Here is a 21275-nt window from a genome sequence, read left to right on the forward strand (position 1 = left end):
TTATAATGATACACCTCAGCTGGTGGACAGAAAGGAGGAGAAAAGGAGAGAGTCTCCCAGGCACGGGGCTCCCCCTCCACAAAAAAGCATCAAAAAGGGAGTCCTAAATAAAACAGCTGAGAGAAGAATCTGGCCATGTTGCATCTTTTCCTTGTGGGACAAGGTTGGGCGTGACAACCATTTACTGACACATGAAACTTCTCTTATGCCCGAATCTATGAGTATAACAATATATCATTAGAAGTCATTTTACTGCTATATTCATTTGGCAAAATAATCTCCCCAACACCCAAAAAAAAAAAATATTTAGTGTAGGACAGGGAAAATGTCACGTAGAGAGTTGCGGCGCGCTCCTCGACCAGCGAGGAAAAACGACCACCACCAGAGGATTCTTCTCAGATCACGCTTTATTGTGGGAGCCTCTTGATTGAAGGGGAGAGCAGGAAGCGAGGGGCCCCGAACTACCCTAGCTGTCAGCTTATATAGGGAGAAGCACATACGGGCTTGCCATGATTGGTTGTCACCAGTCTGCTGACACCAGAGGCCTCGGGATTGGCCGGAGATAGGTTATGTACTGCGCATGAGCAGGGTGCAGCGCCTTAGCTGACAAGAGCATTACTATATATGGAGTTGTTTACCTCAAACCGTTGAGGGAGCCAGCGCCATCTTGTAATGGCGTCCGCATTCGGCTTGCCACAGAGAGTCACATCAGTTGTGTACATTGAAGTGTGGTGAGAAACAATGCATAAATTACCATTGTTCTGATTCTTCTCTTTGACCAAAAATGTCCACTGTCAGCAGAACATTTTAACAGTCATGGGAATTATTTTTCATCTTACTAGAGATCTTAGGGAATAAAAAAGCAGAGGATGTATGCACCATGTTGAGAGGCTATATGGTGACTATGCCACCCTTGAATTTTTCATCTTCCAACAAAGATAACAAGAATCTGAGTGCGATGCTATAATGATTTACATTCAGATTCTCATCCCTTTCTGGGAAACAGTGAGATTATTAACTGACAAACCAGAAACAAAAGTATCTGGGTAGTATAAAAGAAAACTATTGTTTTTTTTTTTCCTTGTGTGTAAAGAACATAAAACCTTCAGCTGTATGCATCCCTAGAGAAAGAGCTGATGTCCCAGACTCATTTAAAGTGAGTTTCAAATAGGCTCTCTTGCTGATTGAAGTAATATTTTTGCCATATTTGTAAATAAATGTCTTGAACATACATCAGGCCTTAAAATGAAAGTGTGCAGCTGTGAAGAGAATGTGGTAGAATTTGTGTCGTTGCATGATTTTTTATGTGCCTAAATTCTCTGGTTGTTTGGGGAAGTCAACTTTTATGTATTTAATAAGGCAATGCATATATTCTATTTAAACTATTGTAGTTAATAAAAAGAAAGAGAGGAATTTTACTACTTCAGTTCCTGGAGTAGATATATGAAGTCAGTCAGCTACCCGCCTCTCTTAGGCTCCAGTCCTTCCAACCCTGGTAACTCCATTTATCCTCCCCTTAACCCCCTCCATATATATCAAGAAACTTCTGAAGTAGTAAGATTGGAAATGGCTTTCAACAACCCAGAAAACTGAGCAAAGACTGAAGCAAAAACTGGAGAACTTGTGAGTTAGATGTTATTGCTTACCGCAGTTTAATTCCTAATGTTATGTTTAACTCTGAAAATATCAAGGATGCCACAGTAGGAAATAGATCCACCAAAATCAATGATAGCATGCACATATCACAAAAATCACTACTACCATCTGCTTTAATAGAAGTGAAAAGCAAGATTCAGTAATTCCTTCAGGGAGATGAACAATTCTGGCTTATCCATATTATTAAGGAAAACAATGATTTTTCTCTGTGTTCTTGCCATTTTTTCCCCTTCAGACTTTGGAGATGAGAGGAGGACTCCCCAATTCTCAGATTTTCTGACACTTTTGTTCCGCTGTGATAAAATTCACCTTCAGCCAGAACATGATGGTTGATAAAAAGCAAGAATCTACAGGGGCAAGGACAGGCCTGCCCTCCACTCCTGCTGATTCTCTTTCTAGACAGCCTCGTGCAGAGTCAAGGCTATCATTATACATGTAGTAAATACTGTCAATGTGTTAGTAATTCCATTCTAATGAATGAATGAATTGCTCTGTGTTTCTAATGGGATTGGGAATTTTACTAAGTACATTATGCAAATGATCCCTCAGATCTCTCCAAAGGCCTTTATAACCGGTATAATTGTCCCTGACAAATGATGAGGAATCTAGTACATTCCAGGCAGACCAAGGTTCTACGACTCTCATTTAAAATGGCCTTCTCTTTACATATATAACCTATTTCTAGTCTCCCACATGTGTTAAGTCATCTCTAAGTTACATACAATTCTGAGATAGTACAAATACAATACAAAAAGTGCTGTGCTCTACTGTTTGAGGGGGGTAGTGGCAAGATTCAAACATCTATAGTGATTAGTATGGATGACAGACAGCCTTGGCTGAACAGCACAATACAGACAGATGGTACAAAGCAGGCGATAATCCAAGCAGGAACTCCACTGCTCAGGGACAAAGGGGAACTGAAGCCGAGTGCTACTTAAATCTTCATGGATGAGAATGAAATACAGTGCGCAATGTGTAGCAAAGTCATAGTTTGATTTGTGAAACTTTCTGGTTTACTTTAATAATATCTCATACCTATATGTGGGTGAATTCGTAGATGTAGATCCGACAAATATTGATAGCAAACTGTATGCTTCACCTTAAAAATGGCTGCTCTTAAGTTACCTGTCTGAGATCATCACAGTTGGACAAACTGACCAGCTCTTCAGTCGATGATCACATCACAGATTTTCTGTGTATTATCACCTGGTAGTGCCCTCCATCTCTTTTTGAATTCTCTGTATCCTACAGGTTTGGTTTTAAAGTTGCTGGCTTTTGGATGTCTCTAGAGTTTTTCCAGGCTTAGCCCTTCCACGTGCTCTTACTACCACAGTCGCCAAATGATTATCTGCTCAGCTTGTGTTGACCTCCATAAGATCGTTTTAATTCTGACTTATTTTCTCAACCTCTCATATAGACTATGTTTCTGGTCCACACTGAAGAAAGCCAGGGATATGGTTCAGTGAGTGACAATCCTGGATTCCTTTCCCATTATATGGACATATTTTTGATAGCTAGGGTTAGCTGTCAACTTGTCAGAATGCAAAGGAAAGGCTTAACATCACCAGGCGGAATTAGCTGGGTTGCATTGGTTGGAGTAGGAGGACCCATTTCAATGTAGATGAGAAGAGCAAATGCAGAAGTGAGCATTCATTTCCGCTCTCTTTCTGACTGTGGATGCAGCGTTTCCCAGTGCCACGAGGCTGCACATCTTTATTTATATCTCATTGGTAAATAGCCACAAGATGTGCATGCTGATTTCAAAGGATGAAGTGACTCCCTTATAGAACAATAAGATGGGCTTGCCCAGCGGGACTCCACACCCACAGTATTTATACACTCAAATATTATAATTTGTTTTTGCTGTTTTCTGTCAAGTTTCTAGCCTTGTTGTTTCTAACACCTCCCCCCTCCCCTCCCCCTCCTCCTCCTATTACTACTACTGCTACTATCGATGATGATGATGATGATGATGATGATGATGATGATGATGATGATGATGATGCCATTAAAACCAATAGTGGTTTATCATGAAGATGATCATACATTTAGGCTGATCTGCTCCCCTGTAATAATTAAGAATGGATAAAATAACATCTCTGAGATTCTATCACTGAAACAGTTAAGTCCTCTAAGGTATTCCATTTAGGAGCAAGGCTCACTGACACCTTTCTTAAGGAAGAAATAGCTTTCTTGCAAGAAATGTAGCCAGATATACAACAGGCTTCGGAAAAGAAAACCTCTGAGAAACAAGGACCAGTCATTGTGACTCCAGTTAACATAGAGGACACTACTGCCCCCTTGTGCCTCGATATGACATTAAACCATAAAGAGTGTTCCAGGGCAACTGTCCCCTGAGCTTGTGTGGCTGATGGCTGAAATTAACAAGGCCTGGCATCATATACCGAGCCACCAAAGCACAGACATCAGATGGAGAGGTGGGCGAGGTGCTGGGAGCACTTTCACCTGAACCCAGGGCACAGTGGCATTCCAACAGAATGATTTTCTTCGTGATGCCATCTTCTGACCCTCTCGCTAATTGTCTGTTTTCTTCAGAGACAAATCCTGCAGAACCACCAGGAGAAGGCAAAGTGGAAACAGAAGTTTCTCAAGTCATGACAATAGGCAGAATGTATGTATCAGAATAAACATGAACTTGGCACAAAACCAACCTTCAGAGTCCAGGGCTGCAGCTGGTAATAAGAGAAGAGATTAAAGAAATGCAGGAACACATGTGGACCTACACACACACACACACACACACACACACACACACACACACACACACACGTACATTTGACACATATTCACTCTTACAAATGAGCACATGCAGACATACACATAAAATGATAGCCTTTTCAGGATGTTCTGCCCAGTAAGTTTCAGTATGATATTAGTTTCTAAGATTTTTATGTGTGTATTTGTCCAGTGTGCAAGTATGAAATGGGTTTGAATAGTTAGTGGAATAAAGCTTTGGCAGGTACGGACACGCCTGGTGATTTGTCCCTACAGCTCCAGGTCCAGTTAAGTGTTTGGAATGAGAACACTTGCTTAATAAATAACTACTGATTTGGGGTTTTGGTCAGTTCATGGGTTTCAAAGACAGTGAGATAAAATTACCTCATGGTTATTTTTTGGCTTTCATATTACAAATGATGTTTGTGAAAACAATTTGGTCAAATGTAAATTTCTATACTCCAACTCCAGTTCAAATCATGGGCTCCTGATTAAACTTCTGACAATGGCAAAGTTCCTTAACCTATCCTGAGCTCATTTGTTACAAACCATGTGGGAAAATCTCTGCCTCCTCTACTTGCTATGAGGATTTAATGAGAACACATTATCTTCTCCACTCTCCTGGCCCAGCGCCCAGCAAACCATGAGCAATCATTAAAAGTTATTTCTATTCATTTGGCATAGCCCCTACCTTCGCTCAAGTCTTCTTTGGTTGTATGTAAGGTATTTCAAAACTCTGAATCTCCCCAAAACAACCCAACTGTATATATCCATCTATATTGATAATCACAGGTGGAAAAACTGTCACCAGACTCATTTCAAACCATGAACTCATTTCTGTCTTCATATTCTGTCAACAGATGCAATAAAATTGCATGAGCCTTATAGCTTAGGTTAGGATGATTTTTTTTTATAAGTAATGAAAAATCATCCAATAACATGTCCATAGCCAGTGAGAAATGTGTCTAAGCTCATAATAGAAATTCATCAATGACAGTTCTAATAAAATTACTAAGGATTTGGAAGTAGCCAGTGTGCTAGAAGGCAAAACTTCAACTGCAAGGAAATAGATTTTTGCAAAACCACCCAAATCCACCTTGCTATAGTTACAGTTATATGTGTGAATACCACTCTTAGAATATTCCACTCATTCAGATGGAGACTCTCCAATTCTTCCCTCTTGAGAACTTTGGTTTTTTTTTAAACTTATCATTTCACATCCCACTCACTGAACCCCTCCAGGTCACCCGTTCTTACAATCCTTCCTCTATCCTTTCTTCCCCTACTCCTCTGAACAGGTGGCACCCCAGGGTTTCCCCAACCCTGGCATAACAAAGCTCAGTAAGGCTAGGTCCATCCTTGCCCACTGAAGCCAGACAAGGCAGCCCAGCTAAAAGAGCATATTCTACACAAAAACAACAGCTGTTGGAATAGCTCACATTCCACAAAGACCACATCAAGTCGCACATCTGCTACATATATACAGGGAGACCTAAGTCTAGCCCATGTGTGTTCTTTGCTTGGTAGTTCAGGTTCTGAGAGTCCCAAGGGTCCAGGTTAGTTGACTCTGTTGGTCTTCCTATAAACTTTCTATCACTTTCGGTGCCTGCAATTCTTCCTCCAATTCTTCCATAAGAGTCCCCACGTTCCATCCATTGTTTGGCTGTGGGTGTCTGCATCTGTCTAAGTCAAACCGGCTGGAGCCTCTCAAAGGACAGCCATGTTAGACTCCTGTTTACAAGTATCACAGTCTCATGAAGTGTCCAGGATTGGTGCTTCCCCATGGGATGGGTCTCAAGTTGGACAGGCTATTGGTTGGCCATTTCCATCCCCAGTCTCTGCATCGCTTATTGACAGGATGAATTTTTGCAGGTTGAAAGTTTGGCGCATGTGTTGGTGTCCCTTTCGCCCCATTGTGGTTACTGTGAATTCTTATTCAGTTGATTGTGGTTCAGCATTACTAGGCAATCTGAAAGTGGTTTCATCAATTAGTATGATCGGCATAATGACTTTGGTGGAGTTAATAAATAAACACAGGACACACTTCAGCATATGAAGTCCTATTCATAGCCTTTGCAAACTGAATCATCTTGCCACCATGTGTAGCCCTTAGAACCCTGAGTGACAGCCTTCCCTGAGTCCTTGTCCTCCTCAAGCCTCCATAAAGCAGAACCACAAAGGGTGCACTTGCTGGCTGCCCTGTAAAGAGTAAACTATTTGTTAACACTGCCTCTGTCGTCTGACACACTGATGGATATGTGCTGACTTGAAAACTGGAGAGGTTCTGGTAAAAAGCCCCAGACCATGGTGGGCTGTTTGATTCAGTTGTTCCTTCCTGGTGCATCTCCTGTGTCATGGTTAAATAACATGCTTTGTGTGCAGGGTGCTCCTGGATCTATATGCATCTCATTGTGATGGGCTGTCTAGCATAGGTGACTTCCTCTGAGAGGCACCGGCAGGCATACTGGCCACCCACTCTCGCTCTCTGGAAGACATCTTTCCTCCCATGGTCATGTAATGCTTGCCATTTTGTGGCTCTTATTTGAAAACCTGAATCTTCTTAATTTGTTTTTCTTTGCATAGCTCTGGCTACAGCCTTCCTTTGCTCCTATGCAGTGGTGGGTCAGTCTACTCTCTTCATCAGGTAGACTAATAAAGAATAGCTTTGTTTTGTTTTGAAAGTCAACAACATACAATTCTGGTAGTAGAAAACCAAGATTTCCACTTAAGCACCGCACAATGACTATCAAGCATCTTACGTATGGGTCTCCAGTTGTACTAGGCATGAGTATGGGAGTTCATAAGAGGCATAAATACTTTAACTATGCAATGTTACAACTATTGCAAAGATAGTGCAAGATATTTTATGAGAACTTTTGTTTTTATTACAATATATGTGATCCGAGAATTTCATCCATAAATGTGATGTATTTTAACCTTACTCTTTGATGGAGCAATACACTTACAGAAGTCTTGAGCCTACATGTAAAATCTTTACCATCGTGTTTTTAATGCCCAGTTACTCAAGAGAGGAACAACCAATGGAACATTTTTGAGTTAAATTTTGTCTTTTATGTGTGGGTTTCCCTATCAGGGCAACTATGAGAGAATCTAGTTGCCAAACAGATGTTATATGCTTTTGAAAAAGGATATTTCTTTAGCTCATCTGTGAGAGACCATAACTATGATAATAGACCTAAAAGAGAATAGAAGATGATCCCAAAGGCAAAAGTACATAACACTTGATGAAATCCAAGAAGTATAGGTTTGGTTCTAATGAGCTCTATATTACACAAGAATTAAGAGATAGTTATTTAGAACATGCTTCTGTACCTGGATGCTCAGAATCACAGGAAATATATGAGATTTTTAAAAAACATTTAGTGATAATGGAGAATTGGCTCAATGGTTAAGAGCACGTGTTCTTTCAGAAGACCAATTTTGATTGCCAACACCCACATAGTGGCTTACAACTATCTGCAACTCCAGTCCCAGAGTATTCAGTGTCATCTCCTGACCTTTACAGACAACAGGAAGGTAAATGGTATACAAACAAACTTGCACACAAAACAATTTTACACATGAAGTAAAATAAATAAAACTTTTTAAAATAATATCTAAAAAAACAAACAAACAAAACAAACCACTGGTTGATGACTGGAGGCCTGATATCTGCTTCTTCTTTGGGGTAGCAGGTCCATTGAGCACTGGGCTGAATTTAGCCCACTAGAGTGTGCAATGCAGGATCTTTGTCTATGATTTTTGCCCAGGCAAAAAACACACCCCAAAATATCTTCAGAGAACTGGTATTATGTTGGGCATGGTGGAGTTGGGGATATTTATGCCCTGTGGAGATAACCAACATCTCTGGAGCAAGGTTTTTGTGGTAGAAAACTATTTGCCAGAACAGGGGTGTTAAAAGATACTTCATCTGCATATTCAGGCACGGTAAGGTCTGGAGAAAAAATACCTTGTAAGGTAAAACGAGGAGTAAAGACTGTTTACTATCGAGTTAATAAATTGCTAATTAGACTTGATGATGAAAAAGCCAACCTTATGGCACCAGGTTGAAAGCTGGAAGATAGCCAATTCCTACCTTCCTCATGATTGAAGTACCCAGGGTTGAATCTCACTCAGCCTTCCTACATAACCCTAGGCCATTATGGTCTCACAGTAAAGTGAGTACTAAGCACATGTGAAAACCTATAATCCATCCCTAGCATGATATAAATTTGGAAACAAATATTGTGAAGAATGTAACGTATATCAGACTATATCAGAAAAATGCTGTGTTCTCTCTCATTTGTAGACATTAATTTTGAAATCTTTTGATATGTGCATCTCATTTGGAATAACCACAAATGTTAACAAATTAGAAAGATGTTATAAGGTAGTATCAGAAGGCAAAAGATGTAATACAGTGATCTCAAGAAGTAGGGGGAGATATTCGAACAGGAAGTGTTAAATGGAGTTGGAAGTTAGATAAAAGAGTAACAGAAGGAGTAGCTACAACTAGAGAAGCTTCCTACGATATGTTGTGTAAATATAAAGAAAACTTAAATGTATTTGTCCTACAAAGGGACAACAATGACACTAATAGATACAGCAGACTAACAAATAGAATCCCCAATGTCAGAAACAGCTTAACTCTATTAAAGTTGTTGGTCAGTGAGGTTCTGTAGACTCCCCAAATATTACAGGTTATTTGCCAGTGCTACTGGCTACCTTCCATAACTTGATACCGGATACTATTTCAGAAGATCTTGCCTACTTGAGATACAGAATATGAATAAATCAAGTTGGTACTGACCTGAAAACTTTAACTGTGCTGACTAGCTTTCATGGTACTCGAAGTTGCTATGTATGCTATAAGAAGAGAAAAGCAGTCATCGGTCTTATCCAGCTGTGAAACTACAACAAATAATAACTGGTTTGACAAGGTCCATTGATATAATAGTGGAGCAAATGTTACAGGAGTAAAACCACTCTTTTTATTGGATTTACAAAATGTGACACATGCCTGGCACTGTAAAAGGACCAAGAACTTGTGGTTAGAAAGGTTATAGGAAGTAGGGGAAAACCTACTGTTATGACTTTGATACTAGAGCATTAAACCAACTTCTACTGACTTGTTACTATACACATATACTACTGCTTCTCTCAAATAAATGTTTTTTGTTGCAGCAGACAGCATTTAACAGAGACCCACAGTTGATCATGGTGAACAGAAAAAACAATTGTGGAGTGGTCCTACTCCGAGTAAATGGGGCACCTATAATGTACCCTGATCATTGCAGAAGAGGGAATGGAAAGACTGTAAAAGACAGAGAAAATGAATAAGGACAAGGAAATAATGTTTTTCAGACACAGAGGGTAAATGGATAGGTAACTTCATAGCAGTTCTGATTTGATACCCAAGATCTGTGTAAGCACAAGCAAGACAAAATCCCAGCATGGATGGAGAAATGGGTATGAAATACCACTCCCAGCTGAAGAGCTATTGTCCATTGATATCTTCTAAGAGAGGGAGAGTGATTCTTCTGTAAGGGGGTAAGTACTAGTAGGCCTAACACACTCCCATGGATGGCCACACACTTATGTGTATTGCAGCACTAATAGGCCTATGAATTTATACAAGTAATAAGAGGAATAACAATTGAGCTCTATAAGAAAGAGGACATTGTCGTTTTTTATTAGTATAGTTCCAAATCCTAGATTTTGTAAAAATGTGTAATTTCTATAAATGAATATTAAGATAATAAAAATGAAATGGATATGAAGAATTTACTTGGTGAGACCTACTACCCTCAAAATCAATAAAGCATTTCATTTTCTGAAAAAAAAATGATTTCGCTAGACAAAAATATGACTAGAACAAACATTTATGAGACAATCCATTTCTACCAAGCTGTTCATATTATAAAATATATTTATCAAAACTGCTCCAATATGAAAGGCAGCCAACAAGTTGGAAGAATACAGAAGCCCTTTGTATTTGACCCTTAACTTCCTCCAGCCTCTATTTAACTATGAAGAAATTTTCAGAGTCTGACGATACAAAAAAAAAAAAAAAAAAAAAAAAAAAATTCCCCACCTAGTGGCAGAAAGCCAGACATCTTTCCCTTTGTGGCCATAAACAGATGCTTCATGGTTACATAGCTAATAAATCACAATTTACGTGTGTGAAAAAGTCCAGCCACAAAGTGTTCATTTGCTCTCAGACCTGGACCACTACGGCCAACGGGAGTTATTTAATCAAAACGTTTGAGTGACTTTTGTATACATATGGTACTTAATTTCCTTTCCCAAATTACAGGTGCTAACTGTAACTCTTTTATATATTAGCCAGAGTTTTCCATAGGAAAAACAAAGGGAATGTGTGTGTGTGTGTGTGTGTATGTGTGTGTGTGTGTGTGTGTGTGTGACTACACATGTTCACATACTCAAAATATGGAAGATGAAGACAGGAAGGAAAGAGAATGGAAGGAAGAGGGTAAAGAAAGCCGGGGGAGAGAAAAAGTGAAAAGCAGAAAGGAGTAGAACGAAGAAAAGAAAGGAAGAAGAGGGGGAAAAAGAAAAACTGACTGACAGCTAAAATACATTGGAAGTTTAGTCAGTACAAATTCTGAAGTGGGAAGGCAGCAGACTGTAACATCTAGAAGTGCCTTGCAGCTCACTGAAGGAGCCCTTGCGGGTCAGAGAAGAATGCATGCTGCAGCTGTAGTGTAAGGCAGTCCGCTCAGGACTCCCTACTGCTTACGAGGCTTTGCTCTTTCCAAGCCTCCAGGGAGATAAAGTGAATATCATCAGCATTGCAGAGGATGGATTCCTTTAGACATGTTCACCAACTTAAGGGCAGATTTCATTCACAAACACATTCACTAAAACATCCAGGATATGGCGAGACTTTATTTGGGTCCCAGGTAACAGAAAAAAAAAAAAATAGCACATGAAATCAGTCATGGTTTGGGTTTGCCTGTTTGTTTCTTTCTTTGATTGACTGTTTCTCCTTTGTTTATTCCATATTCTTAGATTTGGAAGCCTCACATTCAAAAACAATTGAAATAACCTAGGCACATCCCAAGCCACTTAAATCTTCCCTTCTGCTTCACGGGATAGCCAATACTCTCTGGTCTATCTCAGTATAAGGGCAGATACTCTGGCTACATGCCACTGATTGCTATGTTGACAGAGTCCCTAAAGGCAAACTCATATCAAAGCTATCAATATAAATTGTTTGCAAAGCATAGGTCCTACCTCTTATGGGAACACATGAGGAAACAGAAAATTCCCCCCAAGGAAGCTCATTTCTGGTGAAGAACTGACTGACTTATTGGAATAAACAAATCCCACAGTGATGAACCGAGCTTAGTATTGAAGTGCTAATGCATTTAAGGCTTAAAAGGGTTGTTAGTTGGTTTGGTTAGTTAGTTGGTGATAACTACCTTTTAATTTTTGTACATATGTACTGTATTTATATATTTATATCAACGGTCCTCTTTCTTCTTCCAACATCCCGTTACTGGTATTTATCAAAGATATATGCCTATACCTATGCCCTATGCCTAAAATTGTAACTATACCTACACACACACACACACACATGCACACACACATCCTGTTGAATCCACTTGCTGTTGCTTATTTGTATGTGACTTTATGGATTACTATAGGGTACAGATTAGTCGTCAAATGCTCATCCGTAAGGAAGACTGATTCTGCCTCTTTAAGCAGCCGCTAAATACTTGAAGTTTTGCACCTAGAGGTAGGTCCCAATGAGAGTTACTCCATCCTCATTAGTATGTCAATTGCATGGTGGTTGAAAAATGTGAAGAAGAGAGTAAATTAGAAGTGCAGAGTGCGTGTGTTAATATCTGATATCTGGACGGTTTAAACTTTAGCATGTACCTTGTTGTCCCCTAGTGAAAAACAAAATGGCTGTAGAGGAATGTTACAGAATGTGAAAGGGTTGTCATGACTGGAGCAGAAATGAGTTGAAAATATGGAGCTACGCTCTGAGAATGACTGACAGCTCCTAGAGTGGACAGCCAGCATCTGTGTGCAACCTGACGCTGGACTGTTGTGGATGGTCAGCGTTCAGCTCTCATGAGGCAGCTGTACACTGACCCTTGAGCCCATTTCTGCGTACCTCTACAGAATGAACAGAGCTCCCCTCTTGTCAGCCTCTGCTTTGCTTCCTTGGTCCTTCATGGCTCTGATACAGCCACTTCAGAAGTTTTCGATTTGCAGAAATGTAACATTTGCGTTTAGAGGATTAGCCTTGCCTGCTGTCCCCAATAGATCAAAAAGCCAATGCTGTTCCTGAGAACTCGCCAGTTCTCAGCAACCCTTTAAAGGTTATAAAGATAAAATTCCATTAAGCTCAGGCCCTCTGTTGCTTAGAAGACCATCTTTCCCAACATTTTAGAAGGTCTTTTCTCACACAAGGTCACTTCTACATGCCCAAGTCCCTCTGTGCTCCAGAATAGTAACCTATCTCTGAGAATCACATTCCTGTTTGAAAGTTCTTGAGTTATCTTAGGCACATAGAAAAACATACTTTTCTAATGAAAGTAACAGATATACGGGGGAAACCTTTGTAAGTCATAAAACACCGAAATAATAACGGCTGTTGTAGCATATTGCAATATCTCAGTGGTATGCCAAGAAAAGCAATGCAGTGTGCTATTACCTCACTGTTAACAAAAACACATGTCTTTGCACAATACTTGATCCTTTTAATGTCAGACAAACTTTGGTGTTTTGCTGGCTAGGATTTTTTTGGTTTGGTTTGGGTTGGGTTATGTTGTTGGGTTGATGATTTGTCAACTTGACATGGCCCAGACATATCTAGAAAAAAAAAAGGAACCTTAATTGAGCAAGTCTGTGAATCATTTTGTTGATTGGCAGATGTGAGAGAGCCCAGCTTATTGTGGACATTGCCACCACTGAGTTGGTCATCCTGGGTGCTGTAAGTAGGTTGAGAAACTAGTGAGCAAGCTAGTGAGCAGAACACAGGTTACTTCAGTTCCTACCTCCAGGTTCCTCCCCTGAGGGTCTCTAGGTGATGGAGTTGAAATGGAAAGTAAAATTAACCCTTTCCTCCCCAGGTCGCTTTTGGTAATGATCATTATTACAAGCACACAAAGCAAATGAGGATAGTGGTCAATATGAAGAAATATTAAAGCCTTCAGTTCCAAGATTTATATTCCTTGATATGAGAGAAAAAAAGCGCTTCCTCTTCTTTCTCCATGCCACACTTCAATTTTGCTCATGTGTGTGTGTGTGTGTGTGTGTGTGTGTGTGTGTGTGTTTCTGTGTGTTTGTATGTATGTGTATGTGCGTATATCTGTAATAGGAATAACCTACTTGGTTCATCTTTACAGAGCACAGATTTTTATTCAAAATGTACAAAATCACTTTTATAAAGGCTTTTTTATATCACAGTACTTCTTGGTGCTTTTTCTAGGAATGCCCCAGTGGTGTTGTTAATGAAGAAACCTTCAAGGAGATTTACTCGCAGTTCTTCCCACAGGGAGGTAAGTACAAATGTGGACTTGTTAACGTATTCTCAGAGGTAGAGTTATGCTTGCAATCTTGAGTTTGGTTTAATCTTTCATAGCATGGTTCTACATTTTTAATCTTCATGTAAAGAATTAATGCATAGTATAGAGCTCATAGGATTTTGAGTGTATTATAAAAATAAGCTACAATCATGTCACGGGCTCTCTAAAAGGCTATGTCTCAGTTTAACGTAAGTAATCCCATGTTTCCAGCACGATGACTCTTACACACACACACACACACACACACACACACACACACACTCATACATACATTGCTTTCTGACCTTTATTAGGGGGTCCTCAAAATGGCTTAAGGCCCTTTCATGTTCATTATTGTGCTCATTTGATTTTTCTTGGCTCTCCAAATGAGGGCAAATGCAATGACCTTCAATTTACCAACGTGAAATCTGGGGCTTAGCAAAGTGAAATGATTCGATCAGGGTCACACATCAACTCAGTGGCAGATCTGGGTTATAACCTAGATTGTGTGTACGTGTGTGTGTGTGTGTGTGTATAACCTCCCAGATACAAAAATGAATAGAAACTGAGGTATAATTTTAGTTGTGATAAAAATCGGGATACTATGACAGTGCTCCCTGAATGTCAGAGGTGACTGAAGAAATGCACGTGCTAGTGTGTCTTCTCTATCTTGTCACCAAGAACAGTGTGTGCCCAGCTACATGTGATGAGAAACAAGAGCAAAAGGATGTGACCTTCTCCAACTATATTAACCTATACTCTAATTAGCAGAGGAACAATATAAAACAGAGCAAATATAGAGTACAACTTAGAAGATATGGAGTCAAAAATAGTACTATAAGAATCAGCTATAGACATAATTAAACATTCTGCTGAATCACAGGCAATTAAAAAAAAAGCTAACCAAGTAAATTGATCTGAGCTAAGGATGAGGCTAGTGCAGGGGCGTCCAATATGCTATACGCCCAGCTCTGAAAAGCTTCATCCTCCACCCCCTCAGCCCCTTATCCTGGGATTGTTCTGTTCTATAAATATGCAAGGGACAAATTTACTTCTGAAGTCCATGGTAAAGTCATTCGCAGAGACTCATCATCATCTCAGGAGTGGTCCGGTTCAGGATGATGTCTTTCACCTTTTGAAGGCCACCGAGACCACTGCATCTAGGCAGATGAAGTGGAGGTAAAGAGACAGCATAGCAACAAAGGTGGTCATTTGTGGAAAACTCACAGGATTGTAGTAATTAACTCATTTATATGGTAGAGGAAGAGAAGGAAGGTTGGGTTGATGATAATATCCAGAACTCTATCATGGGCAGCAGGCAATTTGCTACAAGATGAATTAAGGTATAATGATCTGAACTTTGAGCAAATTATATTTGAGTATCTCATGGGCATTTAGTATCAACAAGAAGTCAGCAAAAATCTGAAGCTTGGAAGAGAAGTCGGAGAAAATGACAAGAGATTTGGAGCTTATTCACAACTAAGTAGTGAGCTGACCCCCATCGAGAGTTGTTGAAACAGTGTGTTCATACAAAGTAGAAAGCATCGTGAGACAAGCATGACAGTCAGAGACTAGAAAGAAATGTCTATTCGGAGACAGAAGCGACAATCAGAGACTCTAAAGAAGTACAAAGAAAGCTTACAGGTCAGAAGGAAAGAGAGGGAGAAAAGAAGTTGAATACATCCTTGAGACCCGACAGTACAGAGGACACAGAGATCACTGTTGGACTTGATCTGAGCAACTTTCATAGGTGGTAGCAGGCACAGATAGGATAGACAACTGCAGAGCCCAAAAAGGTAAAGGGGAAGTATGCAGACAATGACAATCAACAGAGACTTCACTTAAAGTCAACTGGAAACGGAAAAGGCATGAAGAAACCAGAAAGACAGCGGCCAGACAGGTATGACAGATGAGTTCGCTTTTGAATGTAATAAAGCCTGAGACTTTATATAGAAAGGAGACTCTTGCTGAAAAAGAACTTTAGTAGCTTACTTAGTATAGAGGGTTGTAACACATTGGGTTCAAATCTCCAGGAAAGAATCATAGCATTGAGCCTAGAATACAATATAAAACAGGATCTAGGACAACTTCACAGGACCAGGTGAGAAGAATACCTAGTCCTTCAGTTGAGCTTTGGAAATCTGTTCAATACAGGAGGCAACATTGGCTTCCTGTTCTTGTGGCCATAGTAGATTTTTCTATTTCCATTTCCATCACCTTCCTAAGGCACCCATTGCCTAAAACAACCAAATAGTAACCTGCCGGGAGCAAGCTCAAAGGGTGTCTAAACTGGCCTTCCCTGGCCATGGGAAATTTTCAAAATAAGTCAGTAATCCTGTTAAAATACAGGCCAGATGGTGTCGCAGTTTCTCCTGAGAGCCTCCAAAATACATGTATCTATTATCCATCGCAACATGCACTGACACTTAACCAAAACCGCAGTGACATCTGTTTCTGGTACCTAACAAAACAAACCAATTCCAGGTCCTGAAGTTCAGTCCTCTCCAGTGCACACTTCTAATCCTCACTACATTTTTGGACATATCCTAATCATCCTTTCACCCTTCCCAAACTCCACTCAGATCTTTTCCTACTCCCTACCCATCCAACTCCACACCCTTCTTTCTCTTTATTGCTGCAAAACAAACAAACAACGGCTTTGCCTGGCCATTTCACCTTCAAAATCTAACCCCAAACCCCAAACCAATGGCTCTTCTCCGGCTTCCATGTAGCTTTACTATTCAAAACCACCTAATGTTTGCTGTTTTGCTTATTATATTATTTCCTATCTTTTCACACCATTAGAAAGTCAACTTCAAAGGAAGAGAAACCTTTCTCCCTTTTTGTTCACTGCTGTGTTCACAGAGAACAATGGATAGCTTTGAATAACAATCACTCTATGAACAGTGTTCACACTGCACAGTGAGTAACAACACTTGAATCATACTTGTTGCGTACAGGCAGTGTATGAATGAATGAAGGACTGAGGATAGAAAAGGCTGAAGATACCATCTGACACCATTGCTAATATCTTGACTAATAGGAATAAAACTCCCTTTGAAGTGTGTCCAACTCTTAAATATTAGTTGTTTCATAAAAAGTTAGATTTTCTTTGGTTTGGTTTGTAATTAATTCATTTCGTTTGGAATATTTCAGATTTTAAGACAACTCTGTGAATGTATTATCAAAACAGAAGGTTTAAGTAAAGGTGTTTTCTTTAAAGAATTTAAATTTCAATAAAACAAAGGAAGGCTTTAAGTGCATGTAGATATGCTGCAATTACTACTCTGCCCTTCTTGACTTCGGTGTGTTCTACTGGGCCCGAGAAACTGTTTGCTATAACCTCTGCTTGTTTGCTTTCTCTTATTGTGGTAAAGCACTCTAATAAAAACAACATAGGAGAAAAGAATTTACTTCATTCTCACGCTTCCAGGTCATATTTCATCCTTGAGAAAAGTCAGGACAGAAACTCATGGCAGAAGCTTGCAGCAGAAAAATAGATACATATATAGTATACATATGCACACACAAACATATACACACACAAACACACACAGGCCAGCCCATCTTCCCAGGATTGTCACTGCTCACAATAAGACAGGTTCACCCTGTATCAAATAACAACTAAGAAAGCACCTGAACAATTCATCATTTAAGATTCCCTCTTCCCAGGTGAGCATGGGTGGTGTTGATATTCAGTTGATCGCTGAAGCGAATGATGGTACACTGCATGCTATAGTTGTAACACTGTGACTGGCTCATGACAGAAAGATTAAATTGGGAGCTTCGGGTATACATCAAAGAGAGAGAGCCTGTCTAGCATTTGTAAGGCCAGAATCTGATTCCCAATGCTAAAACAAAAGAGAGGGCAAGAAAGAGAGAATATTTGGTACCATCTGACCATACAATTATATTTATACAATATAAATTTAAATTACTTCAATAGTTTTAAAGATAGACCACGTGTACTTTGTGTCTGCCAACATATGGCAAGTGCAAATATCAGAACAAAAACAAATTAAAATCTTTGTTATTATTTATTTTTAATCAAAGTTATTGCATACTATGAGTTAGGTTGTACTCCACATTAAAATGCTAATGTTATTTAAAAAAGAATATTTTTGCATTGGAGAATATTTACTTAAACAGAGAAATCTACATTGCAAAGAACTCTTCTCACAAATCTAAAGGGATCTGAGGCAGAAAGAATCACTTTCTGCCTCTTAAAATTTCTTTGATTATTCATGTTAATTGAAGGCATAAATCTAAAGGTACATTGTTGCAGAGAATGGGATAGTGCTAAGAATGATGACTTGCCATTTAAAAATTAATATTATGCATGCAAATTGCATCTCACAGTGATGCCTGCGTAGGAAAAATGGTCTCAGGAAGAAGGCAATCTCCGATGGCAGGCAACTTCATATTGAAGCTGTCTTCTTATTCCATGGAGTCATCATTTACTCAGGCTGATAGTCTGAGAGCAACAGGTTTCTGGCAGTATGAACAGTACCAATGAAGGACCTACAAATCCCCACATCTCACCATGTGCTGCACAAATATTTTGTCGTGTATACAAAGGCACCTGCACAGTGTGCACTGTGTCAGCCTCTGGACTCTTCCTAGGGCCCTGTGAGACAATTTACCAAACACAGCTTGTTTGATGCTCTCAGTGGATGTCAACACAGCCATATTGAAGAGAGCCTCTTGCAGGCAGCTACAGCATGCCTAGCATAAAGCAGTGAGATGCGGGAAGCTTGCCAGTGATGCTGCTGCTGTGTTCCAGTGTTTGTCTGCATGCAGCAGAAGCTTTAAGTGTGTAACTCTTTGCACATTAACCATTACATCATCTTGGGGGAAATGACGGTTCCAGACTATCTTTGCTTGTGTTGTGGGAACATTACCTGACTATGCTACATACTCCACCAGCGGATGTCAAAGAGGTGAGACAATAAGCTCAAGTCAGAAGAACGTGACCATAAATATCCATTTGGCAACTATCATACTCAAAGCAATTGAGGTAGAAACATGGCAGCTCTGGGTGTAGAGATAAAATTAAATAATAAATAATATAGAAATTGCTACATAATACAATTTCTCATTCAAGATCACTAGATACCAATTTTCAGTGCAGTTAATAGGGAGACTTGAGTCCTGGCCTGCTGTTGTTGCTGTTATTTTTGAGGGGAGAGGAGTTTTGAACCCACAGCCTTTCACAGAACAAATATGTACTCTACCACTAAGTTCTGGCCCTAGTCTTAGAGGACTCACTGTCAGAGGGTGCTATTCACACATACAAATCTACAGAAGGTCAATGCCATGAACTGCATATTCAAATAGACTAGTTCTAAACCTTGTGATTGAATTCAGATAGAATTTAAGTGGGAAGGAAGAACTCCATGAAGCTGAATTCATTCCTCAAACCTGGGTATTATCATGTATTAAGAAATTTGATCAAACTACTATTTGAAATCCAAGCACTCGGACAATGACAGCTAATATTCCCTGAACATAGAATAGGTTCCTGTGATGATTACAAACTCTTTGTCCATGGAATTTCTCATCTAAACTTCATGCTTCTAGGAAGTACATGCTAATATCACCATTACTTATAGATGAAAAAACTGAGTCACAAAAATATTGACTGGCACAAAGCCACACTGTTAGTCTTTGAAAAAGCTGACACTCAAAGTTAATAAACTCTACTTTTACTATTCTATTAGCTAAATCTATCTACATGATAAATGTAGGCTGAAAGTGGGCTAAACTTACAAGAGAATCACCGAGGTGCACTGAGAAACAAGAAACCCCCTGAACCACACATCAGTGTAAACTTTGAGATTGTCAATGTCACACATCAAGCATTGAAATTAATGAGACAACATTTGAGGAGAGTAATTATCACTCGCCTCTATCATCTCTTTAAATGAACACCGCCCCCCCCCCCCGGTCATTGTCTGTTATGAGCCATTATTCATGGTGAGTTTTGCTAACTACAGTAATCTTTACCTTGATTGTCTAAACATGGCAACAAGAGACTCACTTAATTAAGCTCATTATGAACTATGCAAAACTGATATTTTTCCTACCCTGGAAATAAATTTAACATGGCACCCACAAACTCATACCTCCTTGGAGTTGTGTAAAGAGCTTAAGGAGTACATGCAAAGTATTACTGAGTGCAAAACAACTTTTCAAACCTGAATAGATTGCCAATTCTTCATTACTCTACAATAAAATTCTCCAACAATTGCATTAAGTCAATTGCAACCAAATCCCTGGACCCACATCCAAAATAACTTCCTCCTAGACCGAATCCATACCACACAGGCATCACTCCAGATATTGCCAGTTTCACATACTGTGTGGACCCAATTTGGGTGCCTGGTTAACTGATTAAAAATAAACTTAATGGGGCTAAGAAGATGGCTTAGACAATTGCCCAAGTACTAAAAGTGAGCTCAGATTCCCAACACTCAAATAAATACCAGGTGTGGTGTAATGCATCTGCTACCTCAGTGCTGAAGGGAGTACACAGATGTTTCGAGAGGCTCATGGCTACCTAGCCTATCAGAAACTGTGAGTTTCATGTACAGTGAGAAACCTTGTTTTAAAACTAAAGCAATGTCTGGCATCAATGTGAGAAGAGACCTTTGGTCCAGGGAAGGCAGGTTTTTCCAATGTAGGAGATTTTCAAGGCAATGAGGTAGAGAGGGTGATTAGGAGCTAGGGCACCTTCCTGAAAACAAGTGGAGAAGGAGGAGGGATAAAACCAGGGTGGGGGAAGGGGATAACATTTCAAATGTAAATACAAAGAGTATGTACTTTAGAAAAAAAAGAAAAGAAAAAAAAGACCTAATAGTTGAAGAAACCCAAAATTGAAACCTTGTGCACACGTGCAAATAACCCACATGTACAGGCATGAAACAATTCCCACACGGAGAGATAAAGAGGGAGAGACAGAGACAGAGACAGAGGTCACAATTCACATGGTTAAAGTCATCACTGTGTTATATTTTACGCAGAAATGGGGGATGAGGGGGGTTGCTGCCATATTTTCGAGAAGTAATGTGTGCAGTCAGCTTTAACATGCATGACCTTCGTGTTAACAACCAATAACCTGGAGGAAACATTGAAGGAAAACATTCCTAAATAGCTCAGAATCCCAAGCAGGCAGACAGAGAAATTTAGATTTCCTCTGACAGACTAGAGAGACTTTGCAAGGAGAGGAGCAATGATACTTGTTTTCACTGGGAAAAGTAATTCCCCATCCCTGCCATTCGGACTCAGTTCCTTGGCAGCCTTTTAAAACCAACTCATAATGTCAAAAAGGAATAGAAG

The 21275-nt window shown here is 39.7% G+C and overlaps 1 protein-coding gene across 6 annotated transcripts in view; it reads left to right on the forward strand.

Annotated features, from left to right (window-relative positions):
- The window catches only part of KCNIP4 (potassium voltage-gated channel interacting protein 4), a gene marked incomplete at both ends in the record, with an annotated part of 1073131 nt that overhangs the window by 1033013 nt on the left and 18843 nt on the right, over nt 1–21275 (forward strand). For all 6 annotated transcript variants that reach the window (XM_080938592.1, XM_080938596.1, XM_080938595.1 and 3 more), the window contains one exon: nt 13862–13931. In XM_080938592.1, the coding sequence (XP_080794718.1) occupies nt 13862–13931 (70 nt within the window). The remainder of the gene's footprint in view (nt 1–13861; nt 13932–21275) is intronic.

The sequence above is a fragment of the Micromys minutus genome (genome assembly GCF_963924665.1).
Source record: "Micromys minutus genome assembly, chromosome: 1".
Taxonomy (NCBI): domain Eukaryota; kingdom Metazoa; phylum Chordata; class Mammalia; order Rodentia; family Muridae; genus Micromys; species Micromys minutus.